This window comes from Phacochoerus africanus, chromosome 11 (assembly GCF_016906955.1).
Source record: "Phacochoerus africanus isolate WHEZ1 chromosome 11, ROS_Pafr_v1, whole genome shotgun sequence".
In the NCBI taxonomy this organism is placed as follows: Eukaryota; Metazoa; Chordata; class Mammalia; order Artiodactyla; family Suidae; genus Phacochoerus; species Phacochoerus africanus.
This window is the reverse complement of record NC_062554.1, coordinates 85,807,835-85,831,744: the sequence shown is the minus strand read 5'-3', so window position 1 is coordinate 85,831,744 and position 23,910 is coordinate 85,807,835. Positions and strand designations below refer to the sequence as shown.

Sequence of the window (23,910 nt, the reverse complement as noted above, 5' to 3'; positions counted from 1 at the left end):
TAAAATTTTCCCCCATCTGCAAGGACAAAACACCTTTCAAGGTGGAAGCATCTGACTTTGAGCATTCAGTGGAATATTAAGATAATAAAACATCAAAATATTTTAACTGTTTCCTCTTTGAGAGATTAAGAAAGCAATTATACAAGAATGTAAGTGATTGTGGAATTCAGAGTATAAATATATTACAGCTTGATTTAAGACTTTATCAAGTCTTATTCCCACATGCATTTAACCATAGCCATAGTTCCTAATACGGCACTTTCCTTCCTTATATATCTAAGCTCATATTCCCATTTTCCCCTACGAGCCACATATTTCCCCTTGAAAAAACATGACCTGAATTGTTCAAGAGAGAAATTCATGGAGAACAAATATTGGCATGTGGTAAGCTATATTCTGTATCTTGTCACTACAGTGTGCATTTAAACAGAAAGAGGAAATGGTAAGTATCTTGCCAGGAAAAAAAATAAGTCTTTTTAACCTCTAATTGTTGGTTTAAATTAAATTTACTCTATAATAATATTTACCAATCCCTTTATTACATCTGGCAGGACCCATCCCTATAATGACATAAGCATAAGAGAGAACTAAGCTATCACTTAAGTATAAAATTCAAGAGACTTCATAAACTTTTATCATTTAGAAAGGGTTACATAATGTAGTATTTCTTGAATATAAGGAGGCTATTCCAAGTCTAGTATGGATGAATACTTACAAATAATTCCCAAGTTTTATATAAGTATATCTTATATATAAGTTTACCTAAAGAGATTTTCTTCTAGACAATTTGAGGAAAAAGACAGATATTTCCTCTTAGTAACATGAAGTTTGTCTGTCTGCTGGTTACATGAAACATTGTCCCCTCGAAGAAAAGAAGGAAGAAATGGAAGTTTTAAAAAACTGTATTATATTCTAAGTTTCTAGGAGACAAAGATTAGACACACACAGTTCATTGCTTTCTGATATTATTCATAGATTTTTTTTCTGTCTAGATGTTTTTAATCACCAAGGCAGAAAAAAAGTGAATTCAATTTTTAAAATGCAAATGTTAGTTTAGATCTTTAGAATGAAGACTGCAAAACTGGTGATTACTTCTTTTTAGCATATCTAAAAAAGAAAAAAAAATCATTCTAAAGTTAAAAAAAGTTCTTCAAAGTTAGATCTATTCTTACTCTCAACTGAATGGAAACAAACTTCCAAAGATGTTACTCACATTTTTATCCAGTTTTATGTTTAGTTATATGCAATTCTACTGTAACTGTAATGTGAGGTCACCTGGATTAATGAAACCAACTAGAGCAATGAATTCACGTTTTCGGTGGGGAATGAGTTGCATTTTGTTTCCTCCTCGTAAACAAGAATGGAATTAAAATTCCATTCTAAGTAGCAGAATTTAATCAATCAGAACAATGATTCTCAAACCTTCAGACATGAGAATCATCTAGGGGGTTACTGAAACACATTGCTGAACCCCCACCCTGTAGAATTTCTGATTCTGTAGGTCTAGGATGGAGCACCACTGTCTCCATTACTATCAAGTCCCCAGGTACCATATTTTGAGAACTAGTGACTTAGAAAATCTGGATTAAGGAAATAACTTACAAATATTCTGGAACTCATTCATTCCCTCATATTTTCTAAAATTATCATTCCTCTGCTTAAAGAGTTCATTATTAATACGAATATCTTCAGGAGGTAACTCTAACTCAATTCTATAAAAATGAAAACAGACAGGGCAATAACAAAAAATTCTATTATGTACTGCTGACCTGTGAGCAACACAAGGTTTGAACTGGGCAGGTCCACTTATATATGAAGGTTTTTGTCAATAAATACTACAGTACTACATGATCCATAGCTGGTTGAATCCACAGATGTGGAGTTTTGTATATGGAGGAACGATGGATAAGGAGAGCAGACTATGTTATATACCAACGTTCGACTAACCCTCATGGTGTTCAAGGTTCAACTGAATACAAGCCTAATTTTAAAATCTGGCTCACAAATCTCTTATGTTTTTCAGGATAAATCCACTACAAACTTAATGCATCAGGCATGCAAGGATTCTTATCCTGTGTGCTGAGAAGACTGTGGAATAAAGGTCTTACCTAAGGCCATGGGTTAGTTAACTGAACTAGCCTCCAAGTCTCCTGCTTGCTGGTGCTCTCGTCACTAACACAATCTCCCCCTACTGGGCCAGGACAGAGAGGGAAGCTGCCTCCATCACTTAGAGATTATAGACACTGGAAACCAGACACCATCAAAAATCCAGTGGACAACAGAATACTCTGTAAAACTGACCAGAAAGGCACTCCCACATTATGTGGGCAAATTTAAGACTAGAAGAAACCAGAAGAATTCAATACAGACAATTTTAGGGTCATTAAGTTGATCCAATTTGAATGCTGGTCTCTCTTCTCAATTTACACTGCTGACACCTGAATGGCTTTGTGTCATCAGTGGACAACCAAGAACCAGGAATTACCTCCTGAAGTATTATTATTTTTCTGTACGGACTTTAACTTCATTTACGTTTACACTTTCATGTGAAATTTTCTCATTCACCCTCTAATTCAATAACTTGAAACACCAAATGAAGTCATCTTTAAGCAAACTCATTATTGCCTCAATACATTTTCATATTACACACACACACACACTCAGAGATTTGCTCTCCTCTATCTCTACCCATCCTTAAAACATTTCATCTTTGGTATTTTCCCTCTTATTCTATATGCTTTCCCCAGGAATATTTTATTTACTTTCCTGATTTAAAATACTATTCCAAGGACATTACGATGACTTCAAAATCTAAATCTCCCGCTATGAATAAATTAATTTGAGCTACTGATTAAAAATGGTTGATCAAGGTCACGAATACATAAGAATAGGATTAAAAAATTTAAACCATTAAAAATAACACATAAATATAAACACTAAATAAAAATGATTAGTGGTAATGTAACTATGTTTCATTGCAGACTCTCAAGTTATTTATATAATATGTGAACATAGCTTCTACAACAGAATGACATGGCAGATGTTATATATCTCTATTTCCCAGATCAACAAAACCTCAGCAAAAAAAACAAACAATTTAACTATAGACATTTAAAATCTGTATTTGGGGGGGGGAGAAAATTGCTGAAAGCTGGCTGGCTTTAATATTCCCCCAATGATAATCTTCCTTGGGGGGAAAAAAAAAAAGCAAAGCCATAAATCTGTGACCAACTAGAATTGTTCATGGCCAAGCAATTAAGGATCAAGAATCCTATAGTCATATAACACTAGGTACTGATCAAAGAGAAAACCCATTAAGGCAGTAAATTTAAAAGAGACAAGAAAGAAGGAAAACATATAATAAAGGATATAGTGAGTATAGGTTTAGTTTGAATCTCTGATACGTATTTTTCACTGTTTTTTTTTTTTTTGTCTTTTTGCTATTTCTTTGGGCCGCTCCCGCGGCATATGGAGGTTCCCAGGCTAGGGGTCGAATCGGAGCCTTAGCCACAGGCCTACACCAGAGCCACAGCAACTCGGGATCCGAGCTGCATCTGCAACCTACGCCACAGCTCACGGCAATGCCGGATCGTTAACCCACTGAGCAAGGGCAGGGACTGAACCCGCAACCTCATGGTTCTTAGTTGGATTCGTTAACCACTGCGCCACGATGGGAACTCCTTCACTGTATTTTTTAAAAATACTGTCAAAGTAAAAATCGCTCATGAAAGTATCACATAAAATATAAAATTATTTTTTCATTTATTTACTTATGTGTTCATTCATTCATTCATGGAATTTAATGACTCTTATAATGTACATGAGAACATTGGAGGAAAAGAGGGATTCCTAATTCAAAGAGGTCATGTTATCAAATGTAAGAGCCTGGATTTGAATACCACTGCACTTTGACTCAATAAAGAATGTTCTTCCATTCTTTTTATTCATTCATGTTTCACTTTGCATAGATTTGGTTATATTAAGACCATAAATTAAAATTTAAAAGAATCTCTAAAGTTTAGTTTTAGTTATAGAAAGCATCATGAACTAGTTTCATGTTTTCAAACATGAATTCTAAATTCTAAATTACAATCTAAAATGGATTAACACCTTGGGTTAATGAAACAACACTATTTGATGATTTCAAATGTGCTGATCTTTTAGGCAAACAAATCTACTGTGGACATTTCTACAATTAAGAAATCACATTTTTTGTGATACTGAAGCTTTTGTAAATTATTTGGCATACAGTAATTTCTGAAAAAAAGTAGATAAAATTAGTATACAAATCCTGGGAAAGTAAAAGCACGTATATAAACTTTATAAAGCATCAACTCTTGAAAGGGCTTCTTATTTAATTCATTCTTACTGCTTGTTCAAACTCATTCCTCGCATATATACATGCATAAATATATATTTGTTTTTCAAGATAATATTCTGCTTATACAGATACCAAAACAGGACTAAAATCTAGAGAAACACAAGCTGAAGATGAATAAACACAATATCTCTCTTCTGAAATCCTAGTGAACTAGAAATGAAAGTATCTATAAAAGCAAGAAAAGAGAACATATGATTTTTAATTTAAAATAAAATCAACAAAGGTCCACGGTAAACAAATGAGGGTGAATATTACATGAACACATAAAGTAAGTTAACTGTTGTCCTCCTCTACTCTCACTGCACCTTTAGAGCTTGTGAATTTAAATATTTCAGTATGTAAAATATTTACACTCTTTAATTAAAACGGTGATTATTTTAAGCATGTATAGTGATTCACGACTTATTGCTCCTACATTATCTAGTTTCTTAAATAACCAAAAACTATTTCCTATTACAGTTGCAAATGCAGGACTCTGGCATTAGAAACTCAGATCCCCAAGCTCACTTCTGTCAGGATTAATGGAACCCAGACAAAATCGCCTTTTTGGTGTTTTAAGTTTTCCTTTCCACAAATTAAATTTGTACATCTCAATTATAAGGATATCATAAAGAATAATTCATGATATATAATGAGTAAAAGATTCACAGTTAATGACTACATTTTAAGGTATAATAACTACTCCGAATATTTTACTGAATTAACAAAATACTAATATCCTTTACCCTTACTATTATCTCACAGAAAAAGATTCTTTGTCTTTTTTCCTCAGATACTTGTGTCTCAACAGAGAATGTGGATTAGTCAGTCATTTTCACCAATTTTGGGGACTGCTGTCAAAAAATACAGTAATTTAAACACATGATGATGAATGTTTTTTAAAAAATGATAATGAAATCTAACTCAAATTTTTACCTGTTGAAATTACTCTTCCTAAGGATAAAACATTACTATACTGATTCAGGTTGGTTAACAAGCTTAATGTCTACTGTTTGATCCTGGATTAAGAGACACAATAGAGGAGCAAAAATCCTGTCATATCAACCAATTTCAAAGGCGGGATATAACCACCCATGTCTAAGTCTCCCTTAACAAACTATTACTGGTCATAGTCATTATTTATTCAATATTTTCCATCTCAGAGGTAACATGATATTTGTGTTTACAACTTGTCTTGGACTTGGGTCCTTTCATGTTCTACTTTTTTTTTTAATTATAAAAGGATGGTTTAATTTTAACATGCTGAAATTTGGTGGAAAAGTGTGAACATGATGTTAAACACTTTAGGCTTTCAGTCTTTATCTGCAAGACTAAGTCCACACCAACTTGCCACTTCATAGCTCGCCTAGGTCACTTAACTGTCTTCAGGCTCCCCTCTACTTTGATTTAATCTATAGAGAGGCAAAAATTGCACTTTATTATATTTAATTACCAACATCAGAAAATAGCAATTTTGAATTTTTAAATTTTGTTTTCTAAAAATAGAAAAGACTATAGAAATACTTCAGGGAGTTCCCGTCGTGGCGCAGTGGTTAACGAATCTGACTAGGAACCATGAGGTTGCGGGTTCGGTCCCTGCCCTTGCTCAGTGGGTTGATGATCCGGCATTGCCGTGAGCTGTGGTGTAGGTTGCAGACGCGGCTCGGATCCCGTGTTGCTGTGGCTCTGGCGTAGGCCGGTGGCTACAGCTCCGATTAGACCCCTAGCCTGGGAACCTCCATATGCCGCGGGAGCGGCCCAAGAAATAGCAACAACAACAACAACAGCAACAACAAAAAGACAAAAGACAAAAAAAAAAGAAATACTTCAAAGAAACATAATTTAGAAAAGTCTTTAAAAAGTGAAGCAGGGAAGAACAGAAGGTAACATAGGAGAGCCATGTTACTGATGAAACTGAAGAGAACCTAAATAGCTTCTATCATTTCATCTATTAAGATATTGTTGTTATTAATCCTTCAACATGTCTAAACATGTCCATTGCACAGAAATCAAAAAGTATCATCATCTGAAATTTTTAATCTTTCAAATTAATAAAGGGAGTGATTTTTTTCCCCTTTAAGTCCAGAGTACTATCTGTACATCCCATTTACACTGACAAAGAGATTAAAGATACATCCAGATTGCCAGACTGCTGGGAAATACAACAGGAATATCCAGCAAAGAAGAAAATGACCAGTGGCCCAGGATCAAGATGAAAGACACCAAGTGGAGGCAAAGGAGCAAAGAGGATGGAGAAAAAACAAAGGGACAGCACTGAAAGCACGCAGAAATGGACAGTTATACAAAAAAGATCTTCAAGAAAGATTGAATCCTTAAATACTTCTACATGTTTCACTGTATGAGCCAGCCAATCAATCTAGTAAAGACTCTAAAAAAATTTCTTACTGCTATAATTCCTAAAAACAAACATTCCTTGCATCTGTATATTTAGAAACAGAAAATAAAATAATAGAAACAATAATTGGCTAAAAACAGAAAGATTATCTGGAAATAGAAAAATACTACTTCAATAAGAATTTTACATTGTTTACCATATTTGTTGGTACAACTGCGTTAGTAAACATTTTCTGCACGCTTATTCTGGGACAAGCATTGTTCACTGTTTAAGGTGCAGCAGTAAACACAATATTCTCAAGGAGCAAAAGAGGCAACATATGACACATTCGCATCAAACAATAAAGCATTACATTATGAAAACGAAAATTTTATAATGATTACTTCATCATCTGTAAAATAAGGAGAGAGTACAAACTGCAAAACAATTCTCTGAGCTTTACTGTCTGGTATCCATACAGTTCAAGAGTTTTCGTGGATGAAACATTCAAAGATTCCCTCAGTTACTCCTTCATTTGAAACTAAAACTAATAAATAGCAAAACTTCCAGTCCTTTTCCCTCCCTTGAAAATGCCCCCTAAATGCTGCATTATAAATATTTAATGTGCACATTTTTAAAGGATCTCACATACTGTATAATTCATAGTTTCTGAGACACCTGACCTTGAGCTATTAGAGGGCAGAAGCCTTTTTTCCCCTTTCTCTTCTTCATGAATTCAGCACAGTGCACAGTATTTAGAATAAAGCGTAGTCTTGAATTATGAAATTTTTACTGGATTGCCTTTCTGTATAGCAGAAATTGACAGAGCACTGTAAATCAACTATAATAAAAAATTTTAAAATCATTTCAATTTAATAGTATCAAAGAAATGGCTTCCAACTTTACCATAAGGACTGAGTCTGATTCAAGTGTTTCAAAGTTATACTTTAGAATGTTTTGATTAATTAGAAATGTATAAAGATTAATGTTGTACTTAAAACTTGTGTTGCTTTTCAGACAGTCATAGAAGCATAGCCATGTCTCCAAAATTTAAGAAGATCCCATCCAAGGTGGATTATTTAAACTCGCAATAAATAGATGTATTTTCTTGGAAAAATATCTATTGTTACAGTAAAACTTGAGTTTCCTTTCTAACAAGATTGTATGATTACTCGTTTATATTGTTCTTTCCGCAGGAATTCACACACCCCCTGTTTGCATCCTGTTATTCACTTAGAGCTTCCCTTCCCTGCGCTATACTCTTTCTCTAATAGTGGGAGAGTGGTTTTAACAGCACTCAAAAATCCTGATCACTGTCTGATTGATTCAAGTTTTCTTGTTTGCATTTAGTATTTGTTCAGGTCATAAGGATTACTTGAAAATTTTATTCTCTGTGTTCTTTCAAAATACTGCACTGCCTTCCTAGAACACTGGGGATCTTATTCACTGATTATTTCCCTCACCTTCCATCAAAATCTGTTGCTGTACCGAACAACCCCTATGAAACTGTTTTGAGTACACACTCCACTGAAACCCTAGCAAACACATTTATAGTCTTTCTAAAATTTTTTACATTTGGAAATGTCTTCCTAAAGGCAAAGAAAAAGAATTTTAAGTAATTCAGAGCATAATCAAAACTAGGCTAATTCACTGCCTTAGACTGATCTAGGATGCTTATAAAAATACAGATTCCTGGGTTCTGCTTAAACCTACACAGAATCAGCATAAAAAGCGTATGCCTTTTATGCGTATTTTAAAATAAGTTTTTCAGGTTTTTCTGATGCACAGTGATGTACACTAAAGACCAGTAATTCAAATGATCTAAAATTTAAGATAATATAATCAATGAAGGAATGACACAAATAGAGTAATAAGATTCTACTGTCAAATACACTAAACCAGAATAAAAAATAAACTCCCTGATAAAGAGCTAAGAAAATACTTAACATGTAAGAACTCCATAATGAGCCCTGCTAAACTACGGCATTCTTTATCAATTAGACTTTGGAATCACTTTTACTCAAGGTATTGAACAGGATACAAAACTAATCATAGAAATATACATATATAGCTTTTTATATTAAATATAATGGTATACACACACACACACACACACACACACACACACAGACACCTAAAGAGCAGAAAGTATGTTAGTATTTAAACAGCACTCTCCAAGCAGCCTCAGTTCTGCTCCACTGCCTCTAAACAGGGAACAGGGAGTTCCCGCCGTGGCGCAGTGGTTGACGAGTCCGACTAGGAACCATGAGGTTGCGGGTTCGGTCCCTGCCCTTGCTCAGTGGGTTAACGATCCGGCGTTGCCGTGAGCTGTGGTGTAGGTTGCAGATGCGGCTCGGATCCTGCGTTGCGGTGGCTCTGGCGTAGGCCGGTGGCTACAGATCCTATTCGACCCCTAGCCTGGGAACCTCCATATGCCACGGAAGCGGCCCAAAGAAATAGCAAAAAGATAAAAAATAAATAAATAAAAAAATAAAAATTAAAAAAATAAATACATAAAAATAAAAATAAGCAGGGAACAACATGTACATTTTTTTTTCTTTTTAATATATAATAATTTGGTTTCCCATTATTAAGGAGCAGGAAATGAAAAGGCAAAATGACTTATGTCAATACATCTTTACCATGCCTCCCTGACTTCTAGACTAGAAACCCTTTAAGGGCAGAGGCCACATCTTACATGTTATGGAAGCACCTCCCCCCACCCCAAGGTCAAACAGTCAGCACAGCATGTAAATAAATACTGAACATCAGGACTGCATCCTAAGAAGCTGGGAGTGACCTTGAGGTTACGGTCTATGGTGGGGGCTCCCAAACTTGACAAAGCACCAGAGTTTGATTTTGTTGGTCTAGGCTGGCCTAAGATCTGACATTTCTAACAAATGCCTATGTGACATGAATGCTGCTTGTCTGGGGACTACACTTTGAGAATCACAAATCTAGGAAAAAGTCCTTACGATTCTTCTATATAAATGGTTCCTAGAAAAGAGAAATAATTGAGATATGGTCAGCAAAAGTCATATAGGAAATCTGGAAACCAGGTTCTAGTTCCAGCTTTATCACAAAAATGACTATATAACTGAAACACACAGACACAGACACACACAGACACACACACACACACACACACACCACTGAGCATCACACAACCCACCTCAAAGATGAGGAGTCTGGTATACATGAAAATTGAAAATTTGAAGAATTTTTATAGACAGAATAGAGAAAATTTAAGTGTCTACTATGAATCTCCGAATAATAATAATTTTCCCTAAAATTACTATCCTCAAATCAGTGTATACTGCCCAGATCACAATGGTTAAATTATAGCTTTTATCCAAAATGAAGAACATACAGCAAGCAAACAAACCAACAAATAAAAAGATGCCCAGACTAAACATAGCAAACCATCCAAACATAAACCCAAAGGGAAATAAGTGTTTTGCAATATTTTAAACACAAACTGCAAACTCAAGTATCTGTAAATGTGTCAAGGGCAGCAGTATCAGCATCATCTGACAGCGAGTGAGAAGTGCAAAATCTATGCTACGCTGAAACCGACTAAGTAAGATTTCATCTCATCAGGAGCCCTACGTGATTTGTGAGCATGTTAGACTTGAAGCAGCAGTGGCATAAGCCACTGAGATTTTATTGTCAATGCTTTACTATCTGTTTGTAAAATAACATGATATATTGAAAATACTCAACAGTTCCTAAAAATTATATTTCTGACATATAAACAGACAAAAGGAGAAACAGAATTGTTTTTATATGAGAAGACACAATGAAACATCACTGTCAAACAAAAACTTCCATTTATAATATTTTATGATTCTGAAATACCAGGTGATTAGAAGGTAAATATCACTTAATTCAAATCCCTAACTTTACAGCTGAGTAAACTGAGGTACAGGGATGCTAAGAGGCTCAAGACAGATAGCTTGTCAGCAGCACAATGGAGACTGAAATCCAATTCTACTGACTCTAATTTCTCCAGTGGGGAAAAAAAAATTTAAACTACATTTTCCTGGAGCAAAACACAGTTAATATAACACAGTATAAGTATAGATCATTTTGAAAGGATAAATAAAAATGATGTATATATGAAACATACTGAATGAAACCCAGTAAAATATAGCTTAGTAGTTAAAAGACTTCAAAAAAATGAGTTGGAAAGAGAAGTACTGGAAAAGTGTCACACTTAATTGAGTGTTATGACTGTCAAAAGATGACACTACATATCACTTAAGTGGCAGCATCTGATAAATCAATCTGGAAAACTGATTTTTAGAAACATTAAAGTTTTGGCTTTGCTATTTAAGTTTTACCATACAGCAACAGGCAAAACTTTTCACATTATGATTTTTTTTTTTTTTGCAGTTTTCAACAGAGAAACAGAAACAGCCATATTCAACCTAAATATTTTGTAAGTGATTACAGAAAAATTAAACCCTTCTGTCTTACCATCAAAGAAGCTCTTGGCTCTTAGATAACTGACACTGAGCCTAAGAACTGAGAGTTTGTCCAGCTTATTAATAACATCTTGTGGAAAAGGCAACAGGCTGGCCAAGCGGTCCAATTCTGTATTAAGTCGGTCTCTATGCCGCTTTGAAGGATTTGACTTGATTCCTTCAGCTGGGATTGGCTTGACACTGAAAAACAAACAAAGCACCATAAAATGCATTAAAATCTATAAAGCAAAAATTTCTATTGAATTATAAAATCTCCTCGAATATTTTTTTAACAAAACAAACATCTAAAATCTACTTCAAGTTCATATAAATCCTTTCAAAATGCCCCTTGTATACCTTAATTAAGAAAAACAAAGGAATGGGTAAACTCCTTCAAAATGTTTTATTAAAAACTTATGAACCCATCACAGGAAAATGCTGAGTACATCTTATACACCTTACATATTTATGGTATATGATTTCCATGAAAAAATCTACTAGGATTTTCCACCTCTCACAGCCATTGTTACAGGGGAAAAAAGAAAACTGCAAGAAGTTATGTGAAAATTAAGCTTCCTTTGCTATCTTCCACAAGAATCATCTTGGCAAAGTCACTTTTGCTATAAATAGGAGCAACCCTAAATAAAAACTTATCTTCATGATGCTTAGCTTCCAATATTTAATACTTTCATCCTGTCAGTGAAAACATCTCAAACCTGGTCCAGCCCCTCTGCCAGGTCCTCCAGCTATCTAATGGGCAAATCCAACATTAAGGCAAGAAAATATTTGACTTTAGTTACTGATATTTGTTGGGTGACAAATCTTAGAGGCTAACTGTGATTAATGATAAATTTTGCTTTTGTAACTGGTGGGTAATCTGACTTAATTATTAGTTATCATAGTTTGTGACTCAATTAAAAAATTCAATATAATCCCAACATTCAGCACAATTTTCATCTGAGTGAAAAGATACTTATGGTTAGGAGTAGAACTTGAGTTCAGAAATAAGAAATTGAACTTCATTACAAAGGCTTTAGCCAGGATTTCATAACAGAAATTCATTAAAGTGAATATAAATAGAGAGGATATTAAAAACCAAACAACATAATTTTTAGATCATGTTGCTACACCCTCCCATTTGCCAGAAAAATAATTATTCAGAGAATTCTTTTGACAAAGACTTTTTTCCTCCAGTTTTATTGAGAAGACAAACACATCTGTGACAATTCAAATTAAATTACAGTATCTTAAAAAGTAGAAACTGGCTTGAGTATAATGCTATTAAGTTGATTCAATCAAAACATTTCTAGATAATTTATGCTTTTAATGTTATGAACCAACATGAAGAAGTAATGCTTTATACAAAGAAATTATAGAAAGTAATGTGAAAATTTAACACATTTTTTTACTGTCCCTAACCAGTAATTTCTTCAGAACTTGTCTGTTTCTATTTTTTCTATTATACCTCATGTTATTCCTGCAAAAAAATAAGAGTAATAAATTGGTAAAGTGGCATACTTTCCACTAGATACTTTCTCCAGACTATTTAAATAATTGCATACTTAATAGAAATTGGTAACTATTTATCTAGCTCTTTTCCCTAATCATATTACATGTATAATCAAATTCAAGTCGCACCTAATTACTGCATTTCTCCAATTAATCAACTGAATTTCAACTTTTATCTCTAATACATGTCTACCTCATTGAATAATTTTCCTCTGACTCATCATCTGTTAAATATTTATTTGCAATTATCATGTCCTAGCAGTTTAGGAAATCATTCTTCTACATATTCAAAATGTGTTATAGGAGCTAAGTACAATGAACAACTGCTAGAAGAGATGGAGCTGGGTTCTGTAAGATGAACAGGACTGCAGGAGGCAGAATGGTGAGGAATGGTGACCTGGCACAGGGCCTTTGAATTGTGAAGCACCAGCTGCAAGAGAGACAAGGAGGGAGTTGGCCAGGGCCACATTCCTTCAACAGATAGTGACCTCCCCACACACACCATGTGCCAAGCACAGAACACTGAGACACTGAGTAGTGAACAAAACGTACTGAAGCTCCTGTTCTTCTGAGGCTTACATCCCGATGGGAGGATACATAAATACATAAATGAACAAGCACATAACTTTCCAAGCTGGTAAGTGTTAAGAAGAAAAATAAACCAAGATAAGGAAGTACGGAGTGATGGGTGCTGGTTTTGACAGACAGCCAGGGAAGGTCTCTGATGTGATGTTTCATGAACATCTCAACATCAACAGACATGAACAGGGGAGGAATGAGCCTTGTGGGTATCTGATGAAAAAAAGTCCATGAAAGAGGAAATCGCAAGTGCCCCCTCAGAAATGGTATCGAACTGACCTTTGGTATCTGGGAGTCATCTTAACGTTTTCAGCCAGGTTTTAGATAACTAGTCTTTTTTTTTTTTTTGGTCTTTTTAGGGCCATACCTGCAGCATATGGAGGTCCCCAGGCTAGGGGTTGAATCAGAGCTGAAGCCACCGGCACAGCCACAGCAATGCCAGCTCCAAGCCATGTCTGTGACCTACACCACAGCTCACAGCAACGCTGGATCCTTAACCCACTGAACAAGGCCAGAGATTGAACCTGCATCCTCATGGATACTAGTCAGGTTCGTTAACCTCTGAGCCATGACAGGAACTCCTATATGACCAGTCTTGTGTTTCAACAAGCTGACTCTGGTGATGGAGAGGATGTAACGCAGGGCACATGGCACTGAAGCCAGCACTTCTTTCTGAAATATAAATCTGTCACTCCTCTGATTCAAGTTTTTCAGTAGCTCCATGCAGACCATGTTCCCGAACCTAGAGAACCAGACTCATCTGATCTTTCTATGGCCCCTCCCTATTCCTTTCGTGACTCCACAGAATCCCCTTGCTCTGTCTCACCAGCTTCGAGGTACTGCTCAATTAGATCACATCTGCAAAGTCTTCCCCGACCTACTCCCAATGGACTCCTGCCATACTACTACTTCATACTTTTTATGCAAAAGTCTTAAACAACCGTTCCATTAAGGAATATTCTGTGGAGATAGCATTTCCCATAATTGAAAATTAAATCCACTATTGCACTCTTGGTAGCTTTCCAGCAATGACTATACAACACTGGGGAGAAGAGAATAACACAAATGCTGACGCAAGACAAGCAACTATGACACAGAAAGAAATGACAATAACAGCAGAAGAAAGAGGTTTAGAGGTATTTCTCCATGTGATATGCTGCCCATCTTGTGCTGGCTCTTTGCAGCATTCAACCCTATCCTAGATGAGACTACGTCTTTACACAATACAAAACTGGCCACAGCTCTAATGTATAATTATGCACATTACGGAATATTTAGTGTGAGATCCAATTTCCTAAGTCAAGTGTTATGTAACCTATGCTGCATATACTTGTTTGTTGCTCTTATTACTATGTAAAGTTAGTCATCTTGTACCCCCAGTGCTCAGCATGGTACTTGATACTGAGTAGACTCTCCAGGAATGTTTGCTGACTAGAAGTATCCAGGAAAGAAATGTTCGGAGCCTGACCAAAAGGAGTGATAGTAGGGATAAGAAGTAAGCCCTGACTTGAAATTTTTAAACACAGCACTTTGTGCCTGCCACACAGCGTGGGACATAGTCAGACTCAAATGTCACTGAACTGAACTACTTGCTCACTTCCTAGGCAGAGGAAGTAAGGGAGAGGTTGCAAATGACTGGGATCTGTAACGTAGGGTAACAAGGATTTTTCCTAATGGGAGGTATGCCAAACAGAGAGAAAAGAGACTTGACGACAGACCTCATTTATATTTAAGGTTTAAGGTTATATTTATACTTAAGGTTGAGGAAAGGGCGAGGGCAAAGAGGATGGAGGAGGAATGACAGGCAAGACATGAAAAGGATAAGCAGAGACTATTTCGGAGATCACAGAACAAAGTCAAATGAACAAAGGAATTAAATAAGGTCAGGGCTGAGAAGGATCCACTGGACTTGGCATTTCAAATTCACTGTCGTTAAAGCTGAGGAAATAGATGTGACATACCTTTTCACCGATTTTGTGAGAACTACTCAGAACTATTCTGTGAAAATACTTCTTACTTATCCGCACATATTAAAGATGCACCAAATACTCAAAAATAGAAAGTAATTCTACATCACTTACAACCTGCCCTGACTTATGCTAGTGCTTTTCCTTTTGTGCTGTCTTTAAACCTATGCCAAGCCGTACTGCCATCTATTATGAGACTGATGTGGTGCCTACTGTGCTAAGGAAGCAGATCTGCCATCTATTTAAATAAAAGATTACATCTGAAATATAATGAAATGTCCCCCCATAAGATAGGATTTGGGATTTGTCAAGTTCAGACATCAGAAAGAGAGAGACTATAGATGTTGATCAGCCCAAGGAGCAATTTACTATTTCTTAAACCTTAACCTCAAATATCTTGTCCCAACCTGTAAATCAAAATTGTTGTGAAATCAAAACTTTAGCTGACTGCATGCCACGCTTCCGTTTTAGAAGCCCTGCATGTCTTAAATACTGGTGGTAACAGGCCCAATGGCAAGACCAAGGCCAGTTTGTGTGATATCTTTAAAGCCTTTTAAACATCCCAGGCTAAAATTTCTGTTTGGCTCGTCACTTGTGCCCAACGTTTGAAAGAAAAGTGAACAATATAATAACCTAGTTTAATCATCAATTACTATAACTGTAAAGTTTACATTTTTTATACAACATTTACCATAAAACCTCAAAACGACTTGCAAAGGAATAGTTCCAATAATCCTATGAGGTTAAGGTGACATTGTCTAATAGAAATTACCTATCACAGTACTAAGTTTGCTCTATCAGCTTTCTACTTTGGGTGATTTAATCTATTCTCACTGCTTCAGACTACTTACCAATAGCTTGTTTATTTCTAGCCCCTGTTTCTGGCTGTCCTCACGTTCATATTTTTCGGAACTTGGGCACCCCTTCTCTGCATCTACTGTGGTGGTATGATTCTTACTCCAACAGCCAGGAAATTAAAATATTCTTCAATAAATCTAACATACCACCTACATCCAATTAACCCCAATTCTTACACCCATTCATTCTTCATTTCCTCTCCACAGCTTCAGCACATACCTATTTATCTCTGAATATAAAGGTTGAATGTTTATAATCATAAACTACAAGCTTAAAGTGATATTGGAGTGGTGATCTGTGATACGAATAAAGTTGAATTTCATTGTTCAGCTGAATACAGCCAGATATTTTACTTCCCTACATGAGGCAAAAAAAAAATGTCTACAAAAACCTGAGAGAATTCTGGCTAGAAGTCCCTTGTAATGAGTCAGAATTCTCCAGTAACTCTTCTACTGCCACTCTAACCACTGTTTACCTTTCCCTCTTTTGCTGTACTTAAGGAGCAGTGATGAGGTATAAATAGCATATAATCCTTAGCGCAAGATTTTAACAATGAAAATGTGGAACATGAAATATGCCCTAAAAATCACTGTTACTTCAACAATCTTCAAAACAAATTATTACAGATGTTTCCTTTTCTCTCTTCTTTTTTTGAATTCACACATTTTTGTGTGTGTGTATTTCCATCAGAACCCACGTAGAATACATCTACCATACCAAAATCACTAAAACATTAAAAATTTTAAAAGGCAGCCAATCCTTAAATTGGTAAATATTCTCAAGTACCTACTATGTGCTTGGTAATAGGAAGCTCTGGTTGCTACAAAGACAAAATGAAAGACAGAATCATCTCTAAAGAGCTTATCTTTCTTACTAGGAGGAGATTCATTCTGTAACAAGGCAAAAAATCAAACATAATGTGTTGTTCAATAATGCAGGTGCCATAAGGGTGATACTGTAGAGTTCAGGAAAGTAGGGGCATATGTGCAGGTAGAGTAATGGGAGAAGATATCATGGAGATGTGGCATCTAAATCAGGTCTTAAAGACAGGTGAATAGCTTCCAGTTTCATGATGGCAGAGTAAGTGACTTTCTGCAAATACCCTTCTCTTTCATAAAATCATACCCAACAAGAAAACAAAGATAGAAACACAAAATCTGTCTTGGATAAACCTAAAAGATAGCTAAGCACACATATAAATAACATGAAGATGAAAAACAGGTAAAAATCCAAATCACCAACAATGGTGATCAGGAAGGAAAATATAATCACAGTATGTTACTTAACTCATCAGGAAACAATATTTACAGGAAACAATGTTTCATTAAAAAATTATGAAACACTGTAAGTGAATTTAATCCAAAACTGTGATAAAATTATAAATTCTAAAACTAGGAAGATGAAGGAGTGAAAAAACAGCACTAATAACCATACCTATTATCATAAAACATCAACATATAGTACCTGGTAGACTACATTTAACATTATACACATACTCCTGACTTTTTAATGTACATATGTTATTTAATATGAATATCTTCCAAAACAGCATTTCACTGAAAATAAGGTAAAGGAGCAAACTGAACATTTAAGACCAAGGAAGTCTGTATGTAAAAGAAACCTCAAGTAGAAAAATCTGCAAACATACTCAACCATTATTCCACATGCATAATTCCAAAAGAGAAGTTCAATTACCTACACCACCTTTTTTTTTTTTTTGCATATGAAGCTGACAATATTTTTAAAGCAAAAATGCAAGGGCATAGGCATTCCCATAGACTATTTTGTTTGTTTGTTTTTGTCTTTTGTCCTTTCAGAGCCGCACCCTCAGCATATGGAGGTTCCCAGGCTAGGGGTCTAATCAGAGCTGTTGCTGCCAGCCTATGTCAGAGCCACAGCAACACCAGATCCGAGCCGCATCTGCGACCTAAACCACAGCTCATGGCAATGTCAGATCCTTAACCTACTAAGCGAGGCCAGGGATGGAACCTACAACTTTACAGTTCCTAGGTAGATTCGTTTCTGCTGCGCCACAATGGGAATTCCTCCCATAGACTATTAATAGAGTCATCTGAGAGTATGTTTCAAGGCACATTATTTGGCTCAACCTTAAGATTAGCCATACCTTTGCACCTCAGACTTCCACTTACAGGAATTTTTCCCAAGGAATGAACTAAAAATTTGCATAGAAATGCACATATCTCATGGGTATTCTCTGAAGTACTAGCTAAAATATTTAAAGGTTGGAAATAAAAGAATTTCCTCCTCAAAATAGCGGGACATTAATGGAAGGGAGTAGTACTATGCAGCCATTGAAAACAAAGTTTTAAAGGAGGGGAGGTAGTAGTGAATGAATGAAAATAGGAGGAAAGACTAGTAAGAAAGGGCATGATTGCAAGTATGGAGATAAGCAACCACAAATCATATATGGGAAAATAAGTTTATTTCGGAACACTATTTGAGAAGAAACAGTGGGCGCTAAGGAAATTCTTAGTATATGGATATAACCTATGCATCACTGAACTTATTCACCAGGACAGTATCATGAAGTTGCTAAGAACATAAGCTTTGGAGCCAAATGACCTGAAATCCAATATTCAAACTTAGCCTTTTCAGTTACTACCTTAGAGATGTGAATCTCCGGTTCCTAGCTGTAAAACTAAAATAATGATACTTTTTCATACTACTATTATAAGATGAAATAAAATGTCTGTAAAGCACTGTGCATGCTGTGTCGCAAGTGCCAGCAAACAGCAGCTTTTGGATACACTAAACCAGAACGCAAAAAGAAAAACCAATCATAAAACAAGTGTGGAAGTAGAAAGGTACTGTTGCTAAAGATTTGCATGGTACTAATTTTTAAGTAACTGTCTAAATTATATGCATCAATAGGCATGTACTGTGTAAGTTTATTCACCAGTGGAGTAGCACATTTCATTATCCATAATTGAGAACATAATCATATACTGCCTCTTACTGTCTCACAGGAGAACTGATTACTCTATGATCATGTAAACTAAAATTATTTAAAGAATAGAATTTATGTTTCTGTTTCACCTATATCATTAGCACTTTTCTTCTGCAAATTTTAGTTGTGAGAATGGTAGTTTTCACTGTCCTGCCTTATTGGTCAATCACTGGCCCAGATCTATAGAAGCAAGGAAACTAGACCTGATGTTTAGTTTAGATCTAGTACTTTTTCAATTTATATCTCACTGTTTCCTCTTTTCAACATTTATTTTTGATAAATGTTACCAATAACTGAACACTTTCATAGTTCCAATATGGAAGAGCCTCTATAGTCACTAAAAACAAACTATCTGAACAAAGCTATCTGAAAGGTAAACAACAGTGGAGAAAATTATGTAACTGAAAAGACCTGTCCTTTTATTTTAGAAGCTATTCAGGAAATGGTATCAAAATACATTTATATATCAAACATTTTCAGTAAGATATTACAAAATTTTATTCAACCAAGTAGATATTATATACCTGAGGTTCATTAGGTTTAAGCAGAATGAACAGTAATACAGCCAACAGCAAGGAAGACAATGCTTTTATATTAAGGCTACTTTGTGTGAACAAAGTAAAAAGGATCAACTGAGGCTAAGAAGTTACTTCTAATTCTGACATTCATGATGGATGGCTGCATCACCAATTACTGCTGATATAATTATTAAGTGTAGGTTTAATTTACTCAGCACCTAATATTTACCAACATTCGGTACTAATTTTATAGATGTATGGTAAATTGAAGTACCAGTAAAACTTTTTACGTATTGATAAAAGTTGAAAAATAAAAAATACATCCAAAGTTTTTACATCAGGGTGAAAAAACCCAGATTCTATTAAATAGTGGGTTTTTAACCTATCTCCATGAGACAAATTTATTTTAAAAATGAGCCAAAAGGCTTTCATCTCCAAAGAAAATAAAATGAGAACAAGATTTAAGAAAAAATATTTGTAAGTAAATTTAATATTTTTTGAGCAGTGTTATTTTAAGGAAAGTTTACGTAGAATTTATTCCTAAAGGTATCTTTGAAATTTGCTTTAGGAACATGTATTGGATGCAAGGTTGCTTCAGATCCTCTCATTTTCTAACTTTCATTACTCCAAAAAGAAAGAAAACATTTATTGAGCATATACTATGTACAAGATACTTTAGTGGGATTATATTTAACACATTTAAGATGTACTTCACATCGAGATAATGTTAATGTTGGATTCTGCCACTAGGGGGAGTTTATCCAGGGTAGTAAATTCAATTGAGAGGGGAAGAGCTTCAGGTTAAAACTGTCACCTACTTGATTCTAAATTTAATAGAATTGTATATTTAAATGACCACTTTATTAACACTCGTATAATAATGCTGCAACATATTTTCTCTTTAAGTAAAACATAATGGCTCATTTAAGGGGTCAAAGTTAAATCTCAATAACATTTTCAGCTCAAACAAGATGAAATTTTCTGACAATGTGGCAACATACTATAGAGCCTATTAGCTACAAACTAGTAATTTATCTAAAAAACCTCGATATTGGATTTATGGCTCCCTTCTTAAATTGAACTTTGATTAAGTGCATTTTAAGTTAACCATTTTTCACTAAAGTAGAAACTATATAAACAATTTCATGTGATTCTGTAAATGCTAGCACTAGGCTTTTCTTATGGAGCAATGTAGTGAAATTTTAAGGCATTTATATGATTAGAGGCAATGCATGATGCTCAATAAAGATCTGATAAACATTTACACTAAAATAAAACAAGGGTGAATGTGGAAATGCTTCGCTTGTACTATATTACATAAGATTATTAAATGCAAATGTACTGAAGTCTTAGAAAATATATTAAAATGTTAAGATAAAATAATAAAAGGTGCATCTTACATATATGAAAGAAAATGTACAGTAATATGCTTAAAGGAAAATTCTTCAATACGATGTTAATGAAAAGTCAAAAAATGTTAAAATTGACAATGAAAACAAAATTAAAACACTTGGTTGTTTTTTTTTTTTAAAAAGTCATCTGGATCCTTTTGTAACACTGGCTGAAATGCAATAACTTAAAAATCCATCAGGGAGATATTCAGGTTTTCTGTTCATGTATGTAAAACCCATGACATTTCTATTATACATTATGCCAAGTGTACTACTGTATTAATAAATACATAGATGAAGTGTTTGTGGTGCCTCTCAATTTTAAATAACCATCAAGGACAATTTGTCTAACTGTCAAATTAGACAAATTTTTACATAAGAAACCACTCTATAAAGGGCAAGTATTGTAAACCAATGTCAACAGAACTGCCAAGATAGAAAACTGCTGACTCAGCAGTAATCCTAATGTCAGCCACATGTAGGATAAGACTTCCAAATTTTAATCAGTCTATTTATAGATAAATATCCTTTGTTAATGCCAAGTCTATATTTGAAGGACTATAATCACTGAGATTCTAAAAGGAAATTAAAACTACAGAATAATGAAACTTTTAAATTGGTCTTGAATACTAAACATAATCTATTATTTTTCTGGTTTGGACTAGTGACCTAAATTAAGTTTTAAGCCAAATGCACACTTCTGATTTGTTTTGAGTAAACGTTTAATGAGTGTGTTCTTAAAATTGTCTCTGAAATTTTGAAAAATGTTAAGTAAAATAACTCAGGGATAATAATGAGAAATAAACACATGAATACTGCCAACTCACAAAAGTAAATCTGTCTCGAGCACAGATTTTTTTTTTTCCTGACAGCAATTACTTTAAAGAATTTGCCATCTCACACAAATATACCACCAAAACAAACAAAAAGTCCAAGTTTGTAATCTATCAGAATTGACAAAACTTGGAAGTGGAGGGGAAAGGGAATTACAGAAAGATGCTAAGAATGAAAACGTCTGTTTCAAGGATTCCAGCTTCAAATCTTTTACTTTACAGACCCTAGAACCACCTCCAAAGTTATAAGAAAGCTCCCCCAAAAGGTGACTGAAAATACAAATCCGCTCCTGTATCCTGTCTACTACTCTCTCAAACCTGCTACCATCTCTACACATTTTACCGATATGTTCACGCTGAGCAATACAAATTTACTGCCAAATAAGTAAATAAGAGTGCAATAGAAAGCCCGCTGCACTGGACCAAAAAATACCTTCAGAGGCACTCGGCCCCCTTCTTGCAGAAAGCACGTGTTTAGCTCTTTAAAGCATCTCGCCCTACCAGGAGTGAGAATGGTGACCGTCCTCTAACCTAAGCGAGGAGGATATTAAATGTGAAAGGGGATTTCAAGACAGGCTTAGGTTAACTAATCAACCAACCCCACAAGGCAGACCAGAGCTGTCAACATAATAGAACCACAGCACAGTGAACAGTGCAGCAAACGAGTGGGGTGTGAGAGGGTGGGTGTGAGCTGGAGAGCGGTGCAATTTTTTGAATGCAATAATTAAACACGGAAAAATCCAAAGCCCAGGTCTCTCGGCCCGCCTCCAAATCTCGATTCCACCGACTGCGCCTGGAAGGGACCTAATCCCCTGACCGCGGGGATTTGGGGGCGGGGTGGGGCCGCCTCCCACACCCGCGCACCAGAGCTCCCACCCCGCCTCGAGATTGCGCTCCGGACACTCACGTTTTCTGCACGGGCTTCCGCCGCTTGCGACTGGCGTAGGTGATGTTGGCGCTGCTGCTGTTCATGGTGCCTGGCTGGCGGCGGCTCCTCCCCGAGCGCGGACAGCCCGGTCTTCGAGACCCGGCGGCGACCCGGAGGGCGGCAGCGGCCGGGGCCCGGTTGCACGCAGCCGCGCCCGCTCCACCTGCGCGCTCCCTGGGCGGTGGCAAAGACGCCGCACCCGCCCCGAGCCTTGGGTCTCGCAGCCCCGCGCGTCCAGGTGCGCCGCCGGGGCCTGGCGCCGGGGGGCGAGGGGCGGAGACCGGTGACCCAGGCGGCGCAGGTGCCGTCTATACCAGCGGAGGGGGAGCGGCGCTGCCCGCAGGTGAGGCGGCCTGAATGGAGGAGGAGCCTCAGCTGCCTCTTTGGAATCCCGGCCTGGGTCGCGCGCTGTGGCGCCGCGCCCCGTGACCGTCGCTGCGGCCCCTTGGGTCAGGGAGGCGCCGCCGCGCTGCTCCCGGGGCTTCCCCGATCCTGGGTGCTTCCCGCCTGGGAGCTTGGGCTCCGGCCTCCGCTCCCGGTACCACCAGCTTCCGCTTGGCTACGCGGCTGTCTCTTGTCCGAGCCGGTGGTCGCGGACACCCTCTCGGCACCTAGCGTCGAGTGGCCTCGCCTTGCGCTGCCTCCCGCCGCTGCTCGCACCGGCTGAATAGCAGAAGAGCCCCCGACCCCTCTCCAGCCCCGCCCAGCTCCTCATAGCCCCGCCCCATCCTACTTGGCCCCGCCCTCATTACATTCTCTTAGTAACCACCTTCCCGACACGTGATGACGTAAGACGTAATGACTCCCCCCAGTAGCCATCTTATTGAGGTCAAGGTAAGGGCTATGTGGACACACTTCCAACTCAGAAAGATACTCAGAAAGATACTTGACAACAAATTACTTGTAGCCAAACTGTTTGTAACTAGACAATCTCAAGGACAGATGTGCTAAATAGTGAACTTAACCTTACCTATAAAAGAGACAGTAACTCAATTTTTGGCTAAGAATTATTGTGAGCTGGCAGATAACCAGTGGAACTATAAATATTCCTACAGAAAGCTTCAGGAGGCCACATCTGAGTTCAACCTGAAGGCAAGGCGTTTTCTTGTCTTCTTGTTTTGGTTTGTTTTTTGTCTCCACAATAAACAGTATAATATCTTTTGCCCAGCCAGAATAACTTTGTTACTCTATACTGAGA

General features: G+C 36.6%; 1 protein-coding gene across 1 annotated transcript in view; it reads right to left on the bottom strand.

The window, feature by feature from the left end:
• The window catches only part of AHR (aryl hydrocarbon receptor), a 45,288-nt gene extending 21,898 nt beyond the window's left edge, over window positions 1–23,390 (bottom strand). The window contains exons 1-2 of the mRNA XM_047752434.1: window positions 22,692–23,390; window positions 11,175–11,362 (exon numbers count right to left, since the gene is read on the bottom strand). Of these exons, the coding sequence (XP_047608390.1) occupies window positions 11,175–11,362; window positions 22,692–22,756 (253 nt within the window). The 5' untranslated portion in view covers window positions 22,757–23,390. The remainder of the gene's footprint in view (window positions 1–11,174; window positions 11,363–22,691) is intronic.
• Window positions 23,391–23,910: the final 520 nt, after the last annotated feature.